This window comes from Lagopus muta, chromosome 2 (genome assembly GCF_023343835.1).
Source record: "Lagopus muta isolate bLagMut1 chromosome 2, bLagMut1 primary, whole genome shotgun sequence".
Lineage (NCBI taxonomy): Eukaryota > Metazoa > Chordata > Aves > Galliformes > Phasianidae > Lagopus > Lagopus muta.
Window position 1 is genome coordinate 97,391,258 of NC_064434.1, and position 21,362 is coordinate 97,412,619.

The 21,362-nt window shown below is 38.0% G+C and overlaps 1 protein-coding gene across 9 annotated transcripts in view; it reads left to right on the forward strand.

The window, feature by feature from the left end:
* The window catches only part of SPTLC3 (serine palmitoyltransferase long chain base subunit 3), a 398,986-nt gene that overhangs the window by 304,410 nt on the left and 73,214 nt on the right, over nt 1-21,362 (forward strand). For 5 of the 9 annotated variants that reach the window (XM_048935743.1, XM_048935741.1, XM_048935746.1 and 2 more), the window contains one exon: nt 16,736-17,066. The exons of the other annotated variants lie outside the window; for them this stretch is intronic. In XM_048935743.1, coding sequence (XP_048791700.1) covers nt 16,950-17,066 — 117 coding nt within the window. In that variant the 5' untranslated portion in view covers nt 16,736-16,949. The remainder of the gene's footprint in view (nt 1-16,735; nt 17,067-21,362) is intronic. 9 annotated transcript variants of the gene reach the window in all.

A 21,362-nucleotide genomic window follows, 5' to 3' on the forward strand; every position in this document is an offset into this window, starting at 1 on the left:
CTAATGCACCGCTGAGGATTTAAGTCCATGTGCTCCTCATACCTTAGTAGTGCTAGGAATTGTGTCTTAAGTGGTGTATTTTGAACACAGCATCTGTAAAATTTTTGAAAAATTTGAAAAATTTTTTTTCTCTTTCAAATGTTTTCAGCCTTGTGATCAGGTTGGTTCGTTTATAAAGAAAGAATAAAGTGGAAAGCTATTATAGTAAAACCTTCTGATGATATTTCTGAACAGCTGTGAGAATTTCCATTGGAAATAATTTTTTCTGCAAGTTCTTCTCTTGGCTTTCCCACGTTTTCACCCTCTTTTCAAAAGAAAATGATGGTGCAAAGCAATAATAATCCCAAGATCTCCTTATAAATTATTTCTCACAAGATCCTGTTTCTTGATACGTCAATGTTACCACAAGCAGATCTCCAACACAATTTTAGGACTGTGTCATACACATCTATAACCATCAGAGGTCAGCACATGCTCATTCATATGAGTATACTTAGAACCTTTTATCGAGCTTTACAACAGGTTTTTGATGAAGATGAAAATGGAACTTTGTTTCTGTGACATCTTAGTAGATAATAGGATTCTTGAGAACTGTAAAAAGCTAGTGAACAAAAAGCAGGTATTTGTGCTGATATCTTCGTACCACGCAGTGTGTCAAAAAATGCTCAGTTCTGTGTGTGTACGACTTCAGGGAGCATTACTTAGTGAATGTCAGAAAACTGAAATGAGTGACAGGCGTTATGGAGGGGCTTTTCTAGTCTTTGGTTAATTCCTGTACCTTCCATAGATTTTCCATAGCTATGGATTTGTTTCTTTTTCATCCTACTGGTTATGAAGCTTAAGCTCGAGGGCAGGCACCAGGACAGCAACAGGAAAGAGCCTGCACTCTGCAGCGTACTATTTTAGTGACCCATCTAAGCCCCATGTCGATGGAACTGCTCTCTAAAGAAAATATTAAAAAATACAAATTTTATCTAAATAATCTCGAGGTAAAGAGAATGAAATTTTGAACCTTGCAATCTGTGGATTTGTAGCTGATTTTACCATACATGAGATTTATTTAAACAAATATACTATAAACTGCATATGTCAAAAACTGGAAGTATGACAAAACTCTGAGGAATAGAGGATATGGGAAGTTCAGAAGTTATTTCCCAAAACTGGTGCTCGGTTCTGAATACTTCTGTGTCTGTTTCACTATAATTTTTTCCTCAGAGGAACAGGAATAAAATTCTGTTTGGATATAGTGTGGGAGAGTGAAAGGCAGACACTGAACTGAGTGGTTTCAGTCCCCACTGCAGAAAAGGGCTCGGAAGTTCTGTTATGAATTTGGCAGAGAATGAATTTGAACTTATGCCCCCTGTTATAAATATGGGCTATCAATTATGGGATCTTCTCTCCCTAGAGCCAAATGTAAAAGATAAACAAAAATTAATAGCTAGAATGGATTTGAGTTTTTGTTCAGAAAAAAAAAAAAAAAATCTAAATGATTTTGAGTTTGACCCAAAAGAAATATTGAAACACAGAAAAAATATCAATTAAATATTATATTAGTTTCCCAGACAACAGAAATGGTAATGTGAACTGCTTCCTATTTACAGCTAAGCTATGAAAATAGAATTCAAGTGCAGAAGGTCAGTTAAAAACTTATAATGCAATTTACTAACGTGGTCTTACTGAGAAAAAAACACTGAAACTCAGCCTCAGAGGACAAGAAATACTACAGAAATGCTCCATACTCAGAACTGCCAAGGCTTCAGGCTCAACTTGGATTTTATAGTATTGGTTATTTATCTTGAATCATAGTTCCTACAGCTATTTTTCATCTGAAAATCTCAGTTTTCATTAAGAGAACATATTGTTGCCTTTGTGGCTGTAGAGGAACACATGAAAATAGAAAAATCCCCAACTCAACTGTTTCTCTACCATCATAAAGCAGACAAATGAAAACAAACAACAGGAAAAGTATGAAGCCAAACTTACAGTGGCATGTTGCTCCAGGAGGTAGAGATATAGGATAAACAAACAAACAAGCAAAATCTAAATGCAGGGAGACTGGCAATAAAACAGTGACAGCTGGCCATGCTGAATGTGGGAAGAAAATCTGCTAAGTATTTACAAGCGCTGCTCCGAAAGTAATGCCTCCTACTTTATTCTGTTGGCTCATAATGTTGGAGGCAGATGTTGGTGGGATGGCAGTAGAGGTTGAACCTTCCAACCAATGTCACGTTACATTTTGTTGCCACATGACAGATGGCAGCAGAGAGGCAGCCTGATACAGTGGCATCTGACATGGCAGTCGTATGGAGCAAAGGTGTGGCACTGAATTCCCCATGTAGAAAAAATGGCACCCACCGACACTCATCAACGCTTGCTGAAGGTTTGAAGAGAGCAAACAGTGGATGTGAGCACAGTGAAATTGGATGGTGTGGGCAACATTTTCCCAGCAACAATGCAATCATAGCAGCTATGAAACAGTAGGTAACCTCTGCTGATGCAGGTTTTTACAAGTGCAATATCCAGGCTCTTGTTCACTGCTGGCCAAAATACATAGCTAATGGTGATGACTATGTTGAAAAATAGGGTTTTGTAGCTGAGAATTTGCTGTATCAAGTAGTGTTATTGTTCTCCTTGTACCTGCTGTAGTATCCATGGAAATAAATAGGAAGTGTTACTTTCAGAGCAACATACACAGGATTGGATATATTCTGTTCTGAGTCTTTAAATTTGTAAGATTGAGTTTGGGCAGAGTGCTTAAAGCCAACAGAGCTCTGTGTCACCCTAGGGAGAGGGTCATGATTCACTGTGAAGTCATCATAAAATTCTTTTTCCTCTAGACTGTCCTTTTACATGGAACTATTCTTTGAGTGTATTTAGGCTTACAGGTCTAATGCATCAAAGTCTGGACATGGGTAATCCTAAATATATTGCTAAAGCAAATGTCATGTTTTCCACTGTTGAGGTATTGTGGTTAAGTCCAAGAATTTTTCAGATGTCCTTTAGTCAAACTCAAATCCCTTAGAAAATAACAGGCTGTGTACTAGGAGTACATCAGCCTCACTGAATAAAATCATACTGGTCTAAGATCTAACAATTTAAGATTTAAGTGATGTTTTCTGGCCTCAGATATCTAGTAATAAAGATGTCATCTTCATTCTGTTTTTTTTTTTTTAAAGGGGGAAAAACTATATCAGAGTTATGTATTTCTTAGGTAGTAAAACATGGTCTGCTATCAATTTGTTTAAGAGCTTCCTTAAATAACGTGTAAAAAAGGCAGTAAGTTAGATCAGTTAGTACCTGGGATGGTACAGTCATGGCTCAGCTGCCTCCCTTACCAGGACAAGACATTTGTGGAGCTAAATAGCCTGCTAGAGGCAACAAGGTCTATAGTGTGGCAGTAGCTGTGGAAGGAAAGAAAAGATAAAGCTTTCTCCTCCTACTTATTTCACAGAAGTAGAATAGTAAACTTCATTCTCCAGAATTTCCCATGCCGGTTCTCTATTCCTGCTCCATCCCTTCCTTCTATCCACCTTTTTTAATGGAAAGGAATTCTAGTATCCTCTTCTGCTAAGAACACAGTGCCTTTCCCAGTGAGAAATATTGACTCATCTCTGTTCTATTTTAAGCAAGTTTTCCTCCTCTGAAGAAAATAATATGCAAAGAAACTACATTAATGCTCCTCTAAATCTTTGACGTCAGCTGCTGTTTGCCAGTGAACAACTGGTGTGAAAAGCAATTGTTAAAGGTGAAACGCTCACTTAGATATCTGTTACCCGTAATGAAAACTCTGGAACTGAAGGAACTCTGGAACATCAGTCTCAGAGCAAGTTACAGCTGATCACTTAATAGCTTGAAATTAAAGCTAGTAAAAACGACCAGAGAGTCGTCCTGGATTACAGTCTCATGCATGGAAAAAAGGTTGCTTAGAAATCCATTACAAGAAGGCTGCTAGAGATTGCTGGAGAAGTCACCTCCGAAGCTGAAGGGAGCACAGAGCTCCCAGCATGGAGCTGGAAAGTGGAATGAAGCCTGACTAAAAGTACATCAAGTCCCAGCTTGTTTAACTTTCTCCACTAATAGAATATAATATATGCATCTTTCTTTGACTCGGGGATTTCTTTCAAAACAGAATTACAGACACTGGAAAAACCAGCTTTGATTCCAGCTCTTTCCTGTGGTCTGTCAAACTCGCGTTGCATAATGTAACAGAGTTCATATGGAGTATAAGAATGAATGAATGAACACCATGGGAGAGAAGCTTTAGTTTTTCGGCGTCATTCCATGATGTAAAAGACTTCGATCATATGTATGTGTGTTTAATGAAAATCTCATGACTGAAGCTAAAATCTTGAAAATGAACCTGTTGCTCTTGGATTCCTCCAGGTATTTTATATCCCTGGGTTTGTACTGACTTTGAGGTATAATCCTGGAGTCTTAGCTCTTGATACATGGCAGTACTTTTGGAACATCAGGGTGCGTTCAGCTTCCAAATGCTTCTGTAACAAATGCAGGGAGTTTTAAACTAAATCTACACTAAATCTGAAATAAAAATTAGCACAGATAAGGAACAGTAACATCTTTCTTGTAGTTGCTGTTGTTTAAATGTGATACAGTGCAATTAAATATAAGGCTTAAACAAATTCCAAACACTATCTCAGAATTTTGTGGATTTAAAAAAATTAGGGGATAATTTTGCAATGTTGCCCAATCTTCTAATAGGATTAATTTCTAGGATGAACTTCAAAATTTCAATTTTAACTCCATTCAGACTAATCCTCCTCCCATCTTCACCTTTGTACCTGTTTAGAGCTTCATTGACTTCAGAGGGGCAGAAATTTGAGAAAAAAATACACTAAGTGTTTTTAAAACAAAATAGCGGTTAAATCTACATGGCTGTGGATAGAGCAAAACTCCGGAAGTTCAGACTAAAGAATTTCTGCCCATGTCAAAATTTAAGAAATCGGATCTAGAAAACCCTTGGAATCTTTACAGTACGTAGGTAAAGGGAGCAATAATTTCATTTATTCTATCTCTTTGGAAAAAACTATCAACAACAGTAAAGTTTTGTGAGACTGCAAAGTAAAAGAGTCTTAGTTTTTATGAGGCAATTTACCTACCAGCACTTGACTATGACTATGGTAACTATGACTGGTAAGCAACAGATATTTTTTGTATGTATGTCTCATGTACTTCCCTGAAAAGGAGTAGGGACAGAACTGAAATAATGAATATCAAAATTAGAGGCAATAACAATGAGAAATTAGACTAAAGTTAACCCATGTACAGATTCACACTTAACGCAGTCCAATTCTGTGTCACATCTTGAAGCGATTTGTTCACTGGCACTGGGAAGGGCAAGCAATTTGCTGTCACTAAGTTTAGTGATGCTAATAAAAAGGTGTTGAAGCATAACTACTCTTGGGTGAGTAGCGCTGTTACCTTCACAAGGTCTAATCACATGAAGTGTTTCACTGAATAAGAATTGCAAAAGTTAGCCCCTTTTTTATTAAAAAGGGTGTTTTGACTCTTTCACAATGATACGTGTTTGTTTGAATTTAAGTAGCATTACTAGTTGTCATCTGGGCCTAGAGCCATGTACATTAACTATATTATAAATGTTATATGTAGCCCAAGACAATTCCTCTTCACTCATTGCAGCCCAGGCAAGCCAACAGATTGACAAAGAGCACAGCGCTGTCCCTTCTATGTTATTGAGTCAGCAAATTGAAATAATGACAGTACCACTCTGGCCTACTCCAAATTATGGAGACCAGCAAACAGAGTAACCTGACTAACAGGAGATCTTATAAAAGAAGGCTGGAGTCTGCTTTGGGCTGATGAAAGATGTCAATAGAGAAATGTCCCAAAAAAGTTGCAGCAACTACCCGGGTGTTTGTAAAGTTCTTTCAGCTTCTGGCTTGGATGAGTAGTTAGGTATCTAATTGCATGAAGTTCTTCATTTAAGGAGTAAGAATTGCAAATTTGACTTATCAAATAGTAGGTAAGAATGGCACTATGGAAGAAGCTAGAAGGGTATACTAGGCCTACTTATGATTACTGCTGGTTTTGGTTTTGTTTTTTTTTTTTTTGCAGCAGAGTTTTAGTCACTGTATTGTTATTATTTTTGCTTAGGTCCACTTTTCTATATTACTGTTGGTTTTGTATGACTATGATATTCAGGTCAGATGTTTTTTTTCTTTCTGTGTAGTGGGATAGAGACAGAACTGCATTCAGCTATCTAATTTATTAAGTCTTAATCCTTGCAAGGATTAAGTATGGGATGCCACAGAATGTCTTTGGTTTGTGTACAGATTCCTACGCAAATACATATGCCATAAATAAAAAATTCCAACAAATTCCTAATGTTATGAGCACTCGCAGCTGATTGACATCTTAATACATGCAGAAGATAAATTTAAGTAATATTACTTCAGGAACCATGGGGACAGTATGTGCTTATGGCTTGCAAGCATTTTCACTCTGTCTTGTTGTACATCATAAGAGAATAAGAAGGGGTACAGTTTATAACTAAACAGATTTTGTTCCAAAAGAAAGAAAATTTATTGGGCTTTTTCTACTTAGACCTGTAGTACATATGGTTACAGACCACCAAATACAAGTTTTATTGGTATGAGACTTTATAAATTTTATGAAGTTTCTTCTGTGGCTTAGTGAACGGGTTGTTTTCAACATGGGCATAGTTTGGAAAGAATAGCAGTACTCAGAATACTGATTTTAAAAAGCGAATCAAAAAGAAACATTAAATGAGTAAAATTGCTTGGTTGGTAAATAAAAAGTGAATAAAATTGGCTATTTATTTTTCTGGACTGGAAACAGAGATACGAATAAGTTCCAGATCACTTATTTGAATGATAAAAGTGATAAACTTTTTACCTGTTCCACTCTTGACTGCTCTATCGGTGTAGAGGTCATCTGCCAGATTATTTGCACAGTGTGTAGAAGAAGGTAAGCTTCTAATTCTTGAGCTTTCGGAGGACTCTACCTCATGTCATTACTATAACAGGGATTCTAGACTCCTAACTTGAGCACTATTTAATTTGTCTGCTCCTAAATGTATGAACAGTTCCCCCAAATATTAAAACTTAACCTTTTATTAATTTCTGATACTTTTCCGCCAGAAGTGCAGCAGCTTGTAGTGTATTCCTTTTTATTACATGAGGCAAAGTCTGTCAGTCCATCTGAGAGAATTTTAGAAAAGTGTTTATAAGAGCTTCTGTCTGCATTCAAGAGTTAGCAGAATTCTTTGACAGTGAAAATTTAGAAAAATTCCTGCACTTTTGCAAATTCTAGAGTAGTACTTGGAGAATATTGCAACAACACCTGTAATTCTAGCTATTATGATTTAAGAGTGATGGAACTTAAATTTCTGTCAGAAGACTACCAGCTTTCAGTTACAAGAGAATATTGAGCTCTGATGGGTTTTGGATCAGTAGTTAAAAATAGGACTCAAATGCATCTGAAATTTTAGGAAAGGAGAAGGTCTAAGATCATAATAATGTTAAATTTATTTTATACTTCCATACCTGATGGTTAGCTGCATCCAGTAAATTGTGAAAACCAATGGTAAAATAATTTTATAAGGTACATAACTACTGATAATATTAAAGCTAAGTAGATATTTTCAGGGGAAAGCATAACTGTGACTTTGAATTTCTGTAGAATAGGTTATGATAATGATGCACTGTTAATGCAGAGTACAGGAAGTTTGAGGATTTAAGTTTTCTGGTAAAATTAACAAAAGGGAAAGAAAGGAGAACTTAGAAACCTCATCACTCAAAATTAATATCTAGAATCAGTGGATACATATGAACTTTTTAGAGCATATTAGAGATATTTTATTTTTCTGCTTATGAACACTTAAAAAAGATTATGGAAATGATAGTAATAACAGCAAAACAGCAAAGGAATTTTTGCTAGGATATAACAGACCTAAATTATCCAAACAAATACAGCCTCACAAGCCTAATTGACCTCCAAAACTATCTGTAAGTTTCATACACCAAGAAAACACCCCAGACTACTAACTGTGGAAACCAAGTTATTTTGATACATGATGCTTTCCATTCATATCATAATACATCTGCAAGCTTTCTTTAACTAGAAGAAACTTGGCTACCTGGATGCCTGATTTTTTTTTCTACTCTAAACTTTCCCTTATTTTTATCACCAAGTTAGTGCAGACATGGGACAGTTAAGGTGTGTACTTCTGAGTAGAAACAGAAAAATTGGGAGTAGTTTATTAATTTTATCTAAATAGTAGAATCCTTTATTAATGGTTCTGGAACATGAATTGGAAACTTGAAATGTGTGCATTCCCTGTCATTTCAAGAATAACAAAATGTTGTTCATGTGCTGATATGTGAAGCTTAGGTCTGACTATAATGTGCCAATCTGTTATCTTTCACTGATGTATAGTATGTAATCTATGGATTTAACAGTCTAAAGTCTTTAAAAAAAAATCCACTAAAACTTGTGCTAGTTGCTCACACTCACCTGACAAATGTTATAAATAGAAAATTGAAATCGAAGACAACTGTTGTAACTGGTTGTTTATTTACACTGCTGTTAGTCCACTAACAGGGAGTGACTTAAATAAATAACGTGTATCTGTTGTGCAAGAGAAAATGAAACTTCAAAGAAGGAATTATATGTGAGGGTACCAAGAAATAGGCTGGATTTCTCTAACAGCTACGAAAGTTGCAAAAGCACAAACAATCTAAACAAAGCACCTAAGCAAAGATCTTGACATCCAACAATCGAATGACCTGGCGTTTGGACATACAGTAGTGTCCCACATAATTCGAATTTGTAAAACAGCTGGACTTTTAGTCTCACTGTATACTAAGGTTTCAGTATATCTTCCTATAGCAACTGGAGCATTAAATGCATCTTATAGAACACAGCATTAAAATGAGACATACTGTGCATACCATGTTTGGTGTGGGGCTTTTGGATGTGTCCACTGCAGATGGGGGTACTTGGGTTATCGGAGATGGTCTGGCAATCTGCAAGGAGATGTCTGTCTGAATTAACTTCACTAGTAGGTCTGAGTGCATTGATATCAGCAGCAAAATTTCCTGCTGCAGTCTATTTTGCTTTTCAAGGAAAGGTAAATTTGTTACATTGGTATATAAGTTTGGTACATGGGTAATATAAGCACCTGAAGGTGTGATTGGAGTTCTGTTATCTTCTGTATGTAAAATGAGAGCCTTACTCTGCAGAGCTTACAAAAAAAATATAATTGAAACGTAAGAGATGGAGCTGATGGGAAACCAAATTCAGAAGTTAGTTCTGCAGTAAGTGTAAACAAAGAGAATAAATAGAGCATCTGCTCTAGTCAGCAATGTTTGAGCTTCCTTTTGAAAACAAGTATTTTCATGTAGGTGTGAGGAAACTTTTTTCACTCAAGTGCACAAAGAACTAGAAATCTGTCTTCATTTAAATTATTAGCACTTAACTCTTTTCAAAAGCAGTTTTTGAAAAATTCTTTGCTTCAGTGGCACTTATCTACAGTCCTTAAGCCAATAGTTTCTGAGATAAGAATGGTCATTTAGCTTCTATATGTTTTCTGATCCCTTCATGAACCTACTAGTGTAGTCAAGTTGTTAAACTGCATTCATCCTTGTCTTTGTAGGAGTTAGTTTTGTAGGAAAGTTTTGGAAAGCTACCCATACTGTCAGTCTGGGTGGTCTAACAAGTGTTCAGACAGGGTGCATACTTTTCCATATTGTTTCAGTGGATATATTGATTTCTAACTGCGTGCTGAGCTCTGACCAGTTCATAACTTTACTCACATCAAAGGAAAACTGTGATTCCCAATGAATATTTCTACGCATCACTGCTTGGCTGCCAGCATACGATCATAACTGGAAATCTCTTCACTTATTTATGCCCATACAATTATTTTTTATTAACAACATCTAGTAAGAATTCTCAGCGTTTACTGTGGCTACTCTGTTGTGTTGTGGATTTGTTTTTGTTTTGGTTTTTTTTGTGAAGATTTTGTGGGCAAGCAAGATGAATGAAGGCCAAAATCTCTTTCTGCTTTACTGAGAGCCCATCCACAAAAATCTGTTGAAAGGAAGAGAAGATAGAAACCACAGATCGTAATGATAAAGTAATACATAGGAAATTCAGAGATTGTAAAATGTCAAGTCTCTGCTTGCTCCATGCTGTTTCCCAAGAGATTCCCCTGAGCCATCTATCAGAGAGCTGGGGAGGATTAATGAGCCATTTGAACTTTTAAAGGTACCACCTGTTCTGGACTGCCTAGAGCTGAGTTTTGGAGGCTTACAGGTTTCTTCTTTTCCTTTTAAAGGCAGAGAATCAAATGGGGAAAGAAGTAAGGATAGAATAATCTCATTGGAAAGGACCTTCAGAAATTATCTAGCTCAAGATAAAATGAGGAGTCTTGTATTTCCTTTGTGGAAGTATATGTGACTTCCCACAGAATAATGCTATTGTGCCACACCTTGATCTGTAAGCCTGAAAGCTGATTAGTAACTGCACCTTCGTAATAAACATCAACGTATCTTTCCAGGTTGCTGTACTAAACAGCTGTACTAAACAGCAACGAGTTTGCAAGGCTCACCTAGAAAAAGTCTGTTTGAGGACTTTCCTTCCTTGTCTGGTCTGCTGGAGTTGAAAAATGTAATTTGCAGAGTGCTGTGACTTCTTCTAGTAAACCAAATTAAATATTTAGTTTTTGATATACTCCTCAAGTCTGCAGATCCCTTCATAAAGACTGTAGGTTTGCACAACAGGCTTTCTTTCCTTAGTTACCTATGTTCTTGCAATCTTAAAATTACCAGATGACATTGAAATTGCTAAAAATGTCTCCTTGGGAAAACAAATGTTATTCAGAAGCCTGGAGTCACATTTCCAGCTATGAAGTTACACTTCTCTCCCTTCTCTATCCATCAGTCCTTAGAGAGGCCTCCAATCCCCTTAAGATGGGACAGACCTCTGCCAGCAACCCATATGTCCCTTAGAACAGGGAGAACCCATCAACACTTGATGTGCAAGTGTGAAGCAAAAGTTAAATAAACAAGTTTACATAGACAGAAGAAAGTTTCATCCCTCCGAACATTAGTCATTTGTACACACTGACAGGATAAAACTGCTGAAATGTTCTTGCTTCACTCGGAAAAGTTATTATAACTGGCAAGCAACTGTGTTTGACAGCTGGATCTGACAGAAGACTGCACCCAGCATCCTTGCCTGCTCCTCTAGCTCTTGGTTCCAAATCCACCCCTGTCTCCCATCCACAGTGCACCAGTTCTGCATCGTGCCACCTCAGCCATGTTTCATGCTTAGTATTCCTATTCATTAATTCCCTGGGTGTCCTGTGCTATAGACTCTTTGGTTTCCTGACATTTGTCTCAGTCTCTGACAAAATTTTTTCTTTGAACTCAGGTAGGCTTTTGGATTTTGGGCTTTCTAGCCTTTAGTTGTGCTTCCAGTACCCTTTGGACAACCCTGGAACAGCCTCATCTCCTTACAGTCCTGGATTTAGCTCAGCCTGACTTCAGGTCCTGACTCTAAGCATGTAGCTCAGCTTTTTTAGTTGGACATAGCTTCATGCATGTGTGCCTGTATCTCTGACTGTGCTTCTTCTGTAAGCAAGTGAGTATTCTCTGGTGAATTCAGGAAAATTATTTTTGGGGGTGATGTAGGACTACTGTGTTTTTTTCTGGAGATCTCAGCCTGTCTGCTGGAATTTCCCTGGGGCTACTCTTCCAAGCAGCCTCTCAGTTAGGTACTCTACACTACTTCAACTCAGGCCTATTTTGCCCCTGCCTAATTTTTCAAGCTGTACTCCTGGCCACTTTGGGATTGGATCCCTTAAGGCTCATGGAGCTGCCTCATCTCTGCAGGACTCTGGAGGGATGTAGCCCTGCAGCTGACTCAGCACAGCCTGCATATGGCTGGCATCCAGGTTATGCAAGCTAGGTGGGAGTGTTGCTGTAGCAGAGCCCTGCCTGTTGTACTGTGTCCTCTGTTGCAGTGCTGGTTGGGTGCACCTGCTTAAACTGTGGGCCTTAGTTCTAAGATGGATCCTTCCCAACTCAGGATATTCTATGATTCTATGCTCTAAGATTATTTCTGCAACCAGTTTTATATGTCCTTCAGGGGGTAGTTGTGCAAAAGCACTTCAGGAGATCCTTCAACAGTTATGTGCAGTTTTACACCAAAGTGTAGGGTGACTTTCGTGCCCATTTCCACAGATATATCGGATAGATAAGGTTTAAAGCATCAAATATGGATATGGAATTCTTCTGTTTGAATGTTTTGGAAGTTTAGCCTTCAGCCAGTGAATTCTGAATGAATCTGGAAAGACACCAAATAAGATGACTGATCAGCTGCTATATGGCATTTGCTATTGCTTATGTTGTTTTTTGCTCTAGTATCTTACTATTTGTTCATTTATTTCAGCTTCACTGGTTACTATACAGCGATTTTATGAACATATCTGAGGCAGAAATTGTTTCAGATATTAATGACTCACAGGTACCAAACTGAACATCCTGGGATGCTAGTTTGAGAATAAGTCTTCAGTGGTACATAGATGTAATAGCATGGACTTCTGTTGTAAGAGATGTGATCATGATAGCAGGAAGGCTTTGTAATTCTGTACTCCACCACTGGGGCATACTCTGCTGTTACCTGAAATACTGTGAAAACCATGAGTTTGATGTCCCAGTTTTTTTCATCTCCCATTTGTTATCTGTCCTGTAAAGTTAAGCATAAAGCTTGTAGGTGTCTTTGTGTAGGCCATTATTGTTTCTTGTGGCATGTAAATTTGCACCTGTCATGAACTGGAATTATCAATCTTGCAACTAGATTGCAAGACCATTTCATAACTAACTTTTCTCTAAGATGAACAGGAATCTTGTGGAATCCTTCTGAATTACAGTTTACATTTGGTTCTCATATGCTCTTGCAGCATTGTACTTTTGTAATGGTAGGTATCTTACAAACTTAGCTAACATCTCTGTGGGACACGTGATCTGCTACTAGCCTTAGGAATTCATCATTTTCTTGACAGTGTTCAAAGATAAACTTTTACCTTTGACCAGTACCCAAGCTAGTAAAATGAAGCACATTGGATTGGGTTTCCCTGCAGTTAAAATACACACCGTTTTTTTACAGTTAACATAGTGAATTTTTTCCTTCCACTTTCAAAATGGTAAAAAGAGAAAGTGTGTAAGTGTGTGTTTGTGGTTTTGATGTTCTGTAACACACAATTATTGAGTCTCTCCGTCAGTGTCAGCAGGAGAGACTCCCATATATTTAAATAATAGATTTAGGTGCTAATAATAAAATAGGTGCTTCTTAGCTAAGAAGCAGCATGATAGAAATGGATGTAGAAGCCTGAGTAACAGATGGCTTTGAGTAGGACAGGGTTTCTGAAGGGACCAATTTAATATTTTATTTTCCAGAAGCAGTACCACATCCTGTTTACAGATCAAATATGTTCGTCTGGCCAGACTCATCCCTTCTATAAAACACTTGCTCCAAATAGAGCCAAGGCAGGAAATCTACGCATCCCCTAGTTGTACTTGTTTTGAGAGCTTTGGCTATTAGAATATAGTTAGAAAAAGTCTACAAGGACAGCTGTTCTCTGTGGTTTTTAAAATTGCTTATTTAAATTCACATTTAAATGTTGTGTCTTTTTTTTACTTCCGTCTGTTTGCAGTCAATGTGTCAGACATGTTGAAAAATAAACATATAGTATATAAACATATAGCATATTTAATTTACTACTGTATTCATACAAAAGGACTTTGTTCATATGTCTTGAAATGAATAACAAATACAGACTGTAATAGTCTGTGATTAGAGACAGAATTGCGTGATTTGTTATCTAATCAGCAATTTCCTCCCCACCACATAAAACTGAATGAAAATAATAATAAGAAGGAGACATACATGTTGATAATGATAATGTTGATAATATCACTATCACTTTGTGCCCTGGAAGGTACTCAGTGTGTTGGGAAGTATAGCTAGCAGTTCTGCCAGGTGAGTTACTGGAATCTGCCAAGGAGCTGAACCTCTACTTTGGCATATTTTCTTGTTTTACCTTTATGATAGCACAGTCAAAATGAACAGTAACTGTCTAAGCAAATGGAATGTTATGCCATGAAAGCCAAGGAACTAATTCCTAGATGAATAATGCTTCTTGATGGGAATGGATTGCTAGGTGCTGAGAGCATTCTCCTGTGTTATCTTGTTTCATTTATCAAGGCCTCATCAGTGACAGATGTGCAGTAAAATATTATTGACTATTTATTCTATTTAATGCTGGGCTTTTCTCATCTCTTTCTTTTCCTTGCAAATATGAACTTCTCGCCAGTTAGTATGACTTGCAATTGATCTTATCACTACATATTCACAACCACAGAGTCACAGAATCTCAAGAGATCACTGAGTCCAACCCCACTGGTAATGCAGGTTCCCTCCAATAGTTCACACAGGTAGGCATCCAGATAGGTCTTGAATATCTCCATAGAAGGGGACTCCACAACTTCTCTGGGCAACCTGTTCCAGTGCTCTGGCACCCTTACTATAAAGAAGTTCTGCATGTTAGTATGGAACTTCCTATGTTCAAGTTTTAGGCCATTACTCCTTGTCCTATCACTACACATCACCAAGAAGAGCCTGGCCTCAACCATTTGCCTTCCACCTCCATTTTAGATATTTATAAACATTAATCAGATCCCTTCTTAGTCTTCTTTTCCCCAGGCTCAGACCCAGGTTCAGCCTTTCCTCATATGGGAGATGCTCCGGACCCTTTATCATCTTTCAGATCCCCCGCTGGATTCCTTTGAGGAGATCCCTGTCTTTTTTGAACTGGGAAGCTCAGAACTGGGCACAGTAGTCTAAATATGGCCTCAGGAGGGCAGAGTAGAGGGGTAGGATATCCTCCCTCAACCTGCTAACCACATTCTTCTTAACGGACCCTTGGTCCTCTTGGCCACAAGGGCATTTTGTTGGCTCATGGCCAACCTGTTGTCCACCAGGACCCTCGGGTCCTTCCCCGCAGAGCTCCTCTCCAACAGGTCAGCCCCTAATCTGTACTAATTCATGTGGTTATTCCTGCCCAGGTGCAAGACTCTCTAGACTTGCTCATGTTAAACCTTCCTCTCTGCCCAACTCTCCAGTCTGTCCAGATCTTGTTGAATGGTAGCACAGCCTTCAGATGTATCAGCCAATCCTCCCAGCTTTGTATCACCAGTAAATTTGCTGAGGGTAGACTCTATCCCTTCATTCACTTTGTTGATGAAGATGTTGAACAAGACTGGACCAAGAACAGAGATACTTAAAGGGTTCCAACCGGACTCTGCACCACTGATGGTAACCTCTGAGCTCTGCCAGTCAGTCAGTTCTCAATTTAATTGGAACATGTAAGTAGAAGTCTTCTTTCCAAGGAGATCAAAATCAAACCTAGTAAAGGATGGATTTCCTCACAACTGAAGTGCTACCAGGTAATGTATTGTGGAGGTTATCTATACATCTTAATAGAAAACTCAGCAAATCAGAAAGTGATATGAAACAAGCATAATGAAGAAGAAATAAATACACAGATATTCCTTTTAAATGCAGTTCAGATCAGGTCTGTGTTGTGTTAGCATGCTTTCGTCTCAACCTATGCAGGCATCCTACTTTGCAAACCTTCAAAGGAAGAATATATTTTAGCAGTTTAATAAAGAGCTAAAACAAGTTTGCAAAGTCAATGCAATGTGTTTTTTTTTGTGTATTTTCTCAGTGCTCATGTAGTATTTAATCTCCTCCATCTTGTACTCCAGTTTTAGGCTGCATTTTCTATATATTGCTTACGTTTCGTTTCCCAGATGACATAGGTTTTTGTTTTTTTCCTAATTAAAACACTCCACATATTTTTACTCTCCTAACCTTTTATCCTTACTGTTTTCCAAAATGGATATTACTGTATAGCTTTCCTTTAATCTGTCTCCATGCTAATTTTAATTATTTTTGGAGGAAGGAATTCTATCACACGTTGCCAGGAACACCTTTACTTTTATGCTTTGCCACTAAAATCTGAAGTACAATAATAAACCTAAATTGATGTACTTTATAAAAATCAGGTTCTTACTGATTGTAATAGCATGGAATTTCACATAATGCATGCCAAAATGAGTTTAAAGGGCCACTTCACCATGGTAAAGACCCATGCATGTATCTGTAAAATGGAGCCAAAGAAATTGTTTCTAGTTCTAAGTAAAGATTTCATTTTAATACTGAAATGCTTTCCATTTCCTTGGAAGGTTAATTTTGTGTCTATTACTGCCTATAAGAGATTTAAAATAACAGGAAAAAAAGGAGTGTTCTGTTCTACTCAATAAACACTACATTTTTTCAGCTAGCATACTCTTCATAAGATGAAGCTTGCAAATTAACAAATTATTTTGTTTAATTTTTCAAAACATTTTATTACTTTGCCTTAAATGGAGTAATATAGCTCTGTATGGAGTGTAATTGAGAGGAAAAAAAAGTGTAATGTTCCTCACTGGGAGGTATTTGGAGGTAATATATCTTTAAGTGTCTCCGCCTCTGAGTCCACCCACTTCTTGATAGCTGCAGCAGTCTTGTTGACTCATAAAAGCTGTGTTCATACAATAGCCGACGATGAGCAGTGTTTTTCAGAGATTCTAAGAGTACACCTTCTGCTATGCATTTTCCATTCTAGGTTGCTGGAACTGAAGGTGTATGGAAGAAGGAGTTGTAAGTTTCTGAGATATTGCAAAAGATAGTTCCTCCTCTCATCCTGGAAAATCCTGACAGACCAGTTGGATACCTTTCAGGCCTTAACTAAGGACTTTATCTGTTCATCCCACTGTCTTTTGTACTGTAGAAAGACCCAAGACACCCTTAAGAACTGAGAATCTGACTAATTTAAACAGATGGCTAATCCTAGTGCTGTCTGTAATGGACATCTACATCATCATCACCATCAGAAACAGAATAACGTCTTAAAAAGTGGAGTCTGTAAGAAAAATGGAATTACCAAAGGAGTTAAGGTAAGATTTGGCTACTCACTGTCTCAGTTCTGAAAATAGTCACAACGTTGCTCATTAAGGTAGTTTTATGAAGGTCTTGGTCTCCATTGCACAGGTGGTATGGCACTGGCTTGCGTGCTAACTCTTGTAATCTCAGGATGTGATACTGCATATTTTTTATTATTTTAAGCTGCAGTAAAAGTTGTGAATGTTCATGCAACTTATTTTATTAACTACTCTCTAGTTTGTATCAGGGACAACAATGTGAGAGGGAGCAGTTTCCTTTTAAATCTTAATCGATTCTGGAGTTCACTATGCAATGTACGAATCACCAGTGGGAAGCTGAGTGTGTGTAGAGAGGTTTTCAGAGAGAGATTTATTGTTGTACAAATATAACCAAAAAAATGTAGGCAGGAGAAGCTGTCTTCCTGATGTGTATGTTGCTGCATGGTTGGTTTAATACCTGCTTCACTGATGTCTGCTTTACAGCCTTTTACAGCTTAAAATCCAAGTCCCTTTTCTCAAGCTGTTTTCATTCAAATCAACACTTCTCGTTTACGTGAGCATTTTGTAGAACAGTTGGTGTATAGCATCTCTAAGAACAAATCACAAAACCAAAGATATTCCTTTGCCAGAAGAGCCTAGTTCTTGAATGTAAGTACCTCTCTGCAGTACCTAATCTGCTTGGGAATCTGTCTTAAAGCATCCCAATTCTGCATCTTGTTGTTGTCATTAATAGGAACTCTTGTAGCGATTAGGGAGAGGTTGGCTTTACAGCATGGTGTGATGGTTAAAGGCGAATGGAGAAGTTACTTCAGGAGCCTCAGTGCTCACCTGATCATCTCTGTTCAGAGCCTGTTGAAAGCTTTAGGCAAGAAGTGTGGCAAGGGCTTCGCTATTTTACAAGTAAACTGCTATCCTATATCTTTTATAAATGGAGCTCTCACGCACCTAGCACTGCTAATGAAGGCACGCCCAGTGTCAAGCTTAACGATTGTCTGGCTTTAGGTGTCTCCCTTGGTATGGGTGTTTCCTGATCACAGGCTTGTGTGGGATGAAAAGAGCACAAAACCTTGTGCAATGATAAAAAAGGCCTTTCTTGGAATCTGCTTTCACAAAGCTAATCTAGCTTCTATCTCCTAATCTTTTTATATTTTATTATTTGCCACTATGATGCCAGAAATCTTTGTTTTCTGTTTGATTAGCAAATCTCGAGGACTAAGCCATGTTACTCATTTATTATTAAATGCTATACAGTAGCAGTTTTTAAAGAACTCACAGGGAGGAGATTAATTAGGATTTCCTCCTTAATAGAGAAGACACGTCTGGAGAAGTAAAGAAGAATATTAGTAAGGCTGAGCAAAAAGGAAAGAAAGACTGGGCTGAAAGGGAAGACAAAGAAATTCTAGTAGATGTACCTGCGGAATTAGTGAAGTTCTACAAGCACCATGTGGTTGGAAGGGAAGGGGAGAGATGTGCTCTTGGCTGAGGAAGTAGAGTTTTAAGAAGTTCAGGAGAGTTGTCGAAAGCTGATTTGATAAATCCAAGTCTCGCACTGTGTTACAAATTACTTGCCGTTTCCTTCCCTTCCTGCTTCTAATGCAGACTGGGAAAGAAGGAAACAATAACAGACAAGAGTCCTGTATGAAACAGGAATCTCACTCCCGGTAGGAATCTCCCCATTCCTGTCTGGTCTGTTTCCCCACCCCAACTGCCTCACCCTGTTTGGTACTTATGCTTTATCCTATTTTACAGGAATAGATACTGTTCCTTCTTACCTGGTCTGTTTACATGGCTTACTGCTGAAGGTGTGCAACATCACAGTCTTATGTTTGCAACACCCTGCTGAGGCATACTCCTCCATTTACAGCTGGGATCTGAGGAGCAGCAAAAATGGTAGCTGGGAGCGCAGTTAAGTCTGTGCAGGAACCAGAAACAGTTTTGTCATGGTTCCAGTCTTCCAGTCTTCCTCCGTGTTGCTCTGATTTCCCCTAATACTGTGCCAAGGACTCACACACGTACATATTTTTACTGCCTATTCAGATTATTTCACCTGTAAACAGTTGTAATACTGTGGGAAATACAGTGCTAGAATATTCAGGTTGAGGCTGATGATATTGATTCTAGCACTTGAGACTTACGGCAATTTTTAACTCCTGGGCTTAGTTTCAGGTGTGTTATATTGCAAGTTGGAGAGGAAAGAGACAGGTAGGTGTTGTGGTCTGACAAAGGATGGTGCTGAGGCTGCAGTAAAAGTACTGTACAGTGAAGCCTTCTAAGCTAAGAGTGTGTAGCAATAGCTGCATGCAGTTGGCTGACTAGAACATCAGGCTTTACAGAAAGTGGCTCAATAAGCCTTTTTTCTAGGGAGCACACAGAAAGCACTGCACTGGAGACACTGCCTTTTAAAACAGTCTCAGGAATGCATTTTAATGATGTAAGAACACTTGTGTGCAGACATGCATGACAGAAAGAGAAACAATTCTGATGCAGCAGAGCCTCCAATTTTCTGAAATAACAATTTTGTTTAACGGAATGTGGAGGGTAAATAGGGATGATCAAATGCAGGGGAGCAGAGAGGCTGCTTCTAGCAATCTGTAGCATATCAAGGAAAGTAAAGGAGGTAGCTGCATAATAAAGATGAAGTAAAGCGTCCTGCCAGAAGAGATGCTGTTGCTTCTGGGGAAGAGGTACGCTACTTTAGTGGAGAGAGACCACTTTGAACAGCTTCTGAGATTATTTTAATATATGTATTATTATATTTTAGATATAAGAAATATTATATTCTGTTACATTATACGTAATATATAATATTTTTTGTCTGAGTGCTTTGGTTCTGGCTGGTAGCATTCATTGGAAGCTAGACTACAGTTAGACCCAAGATTTCCCTTGTGCTTTTAATCCAGAATCTGAAACCCGGTCTGGTCATTCTGTAAGGCACAATTCAGTAGCTAGCCTATTTAGTTATCTAACTGTAGTAGCCAGGAAAGGTCCAGCTGTGATTTCTTCTGCTATTGTGTTTCTGTTTATTTTTAATGTCAGTTGTAGGGGATATCATATTTTAAAACTACAGGTACGTTTGATCCAATGGGAACTTTATTTTTTCTATGACATGCATTCAACAATTGTATTTATTTGATAGATCATTTCCTTGGATGCCTTAAAGATCCTCCAAGATAGCATGAAGCTATTCATTAATTGTTTTGGGTTTTTTTCCCCATTCTACACTAAGAATGTTGGGAAGAAATTTGCAGTGAACAGGCTACCGTCTTCTTCACGGATTTCAAACTATTCTGATAGCAGAAAGGAGCCCAGGATGATGTCAAACTCAGAAAACCTCACTTATTTGATAGCCAGAAGACATGATGACCTCTGGCATGTGGGCGCTCTAAAATTCAGAGGCTGATTATATTTACCTTTTGTCCTCTGGCATCTGGTCTTCCTCCTAACCTTTTTACTCTTCTATTAATTCAGTACTACAGCAGTCATCCTCAGTCTTTTCAATGCTTTTTCCTTCTACGCTTTTCTTCATCTTGTTTCTGCACTACAGCGTAACTCACTTTCTAACAAAGATTTTGAAGAAAACATTGATTGTTTAAAAAAAAAAAAACAAATACCAAACAATGAAAAGAATATGCCATGCAGCTGTTCTCATTGAATTCATTTTCTTGTATATTCTGAATGCCTCTTCTAGTTGTTCTCTGTGGTGTACTCTCACCACAGTATATACAATATATATTGCATTCACTTCATATGCTTTTTTAGTAGTTAGTGTAACTGGAGCACTTTGGAAGCTCAATATAAATATTAATGAGCCCTGTGGGGGGGGAAAAATAAATTGATTCCTGCAATTACTGTGGTACGATAAGACTTATTAATAAGGGAAGAGAAAGGAGGGAAGGCTTGAAGCTGATCAAACAACAACTTTTCCAAGTTTGTAGCCTCATTGTGCAACTGTAATGATCAGAATAGAACTTTTCTTTTTCTTCTTGAAGTATCTTCGACTGGTGCTGTTTGGAGTAAAAAAAAACACAAAAACAAAAAAAAAAAAAACAGGAGACTTTTTTGATCCCAACCTGGTTCATTTCCGACCCATAAACCTTTAAGACTTGTTCATTTGTGCATGTACTGATGGAAAGCAGGATCCTCGTCAGAGTTGTATAGCTGTAGTGACAGCAAGATGTTAAGAGTTGGTTTCCAGTCTGCATTCCCTACCAATTACTTTACCTGTTGCTTCCGTGACACCATAGACATGAGCTCCTCATCCTTAGTTCCTGACTTTTCAGTTCCAAGCTCCAGAAATTTGTTGGTTTGCAC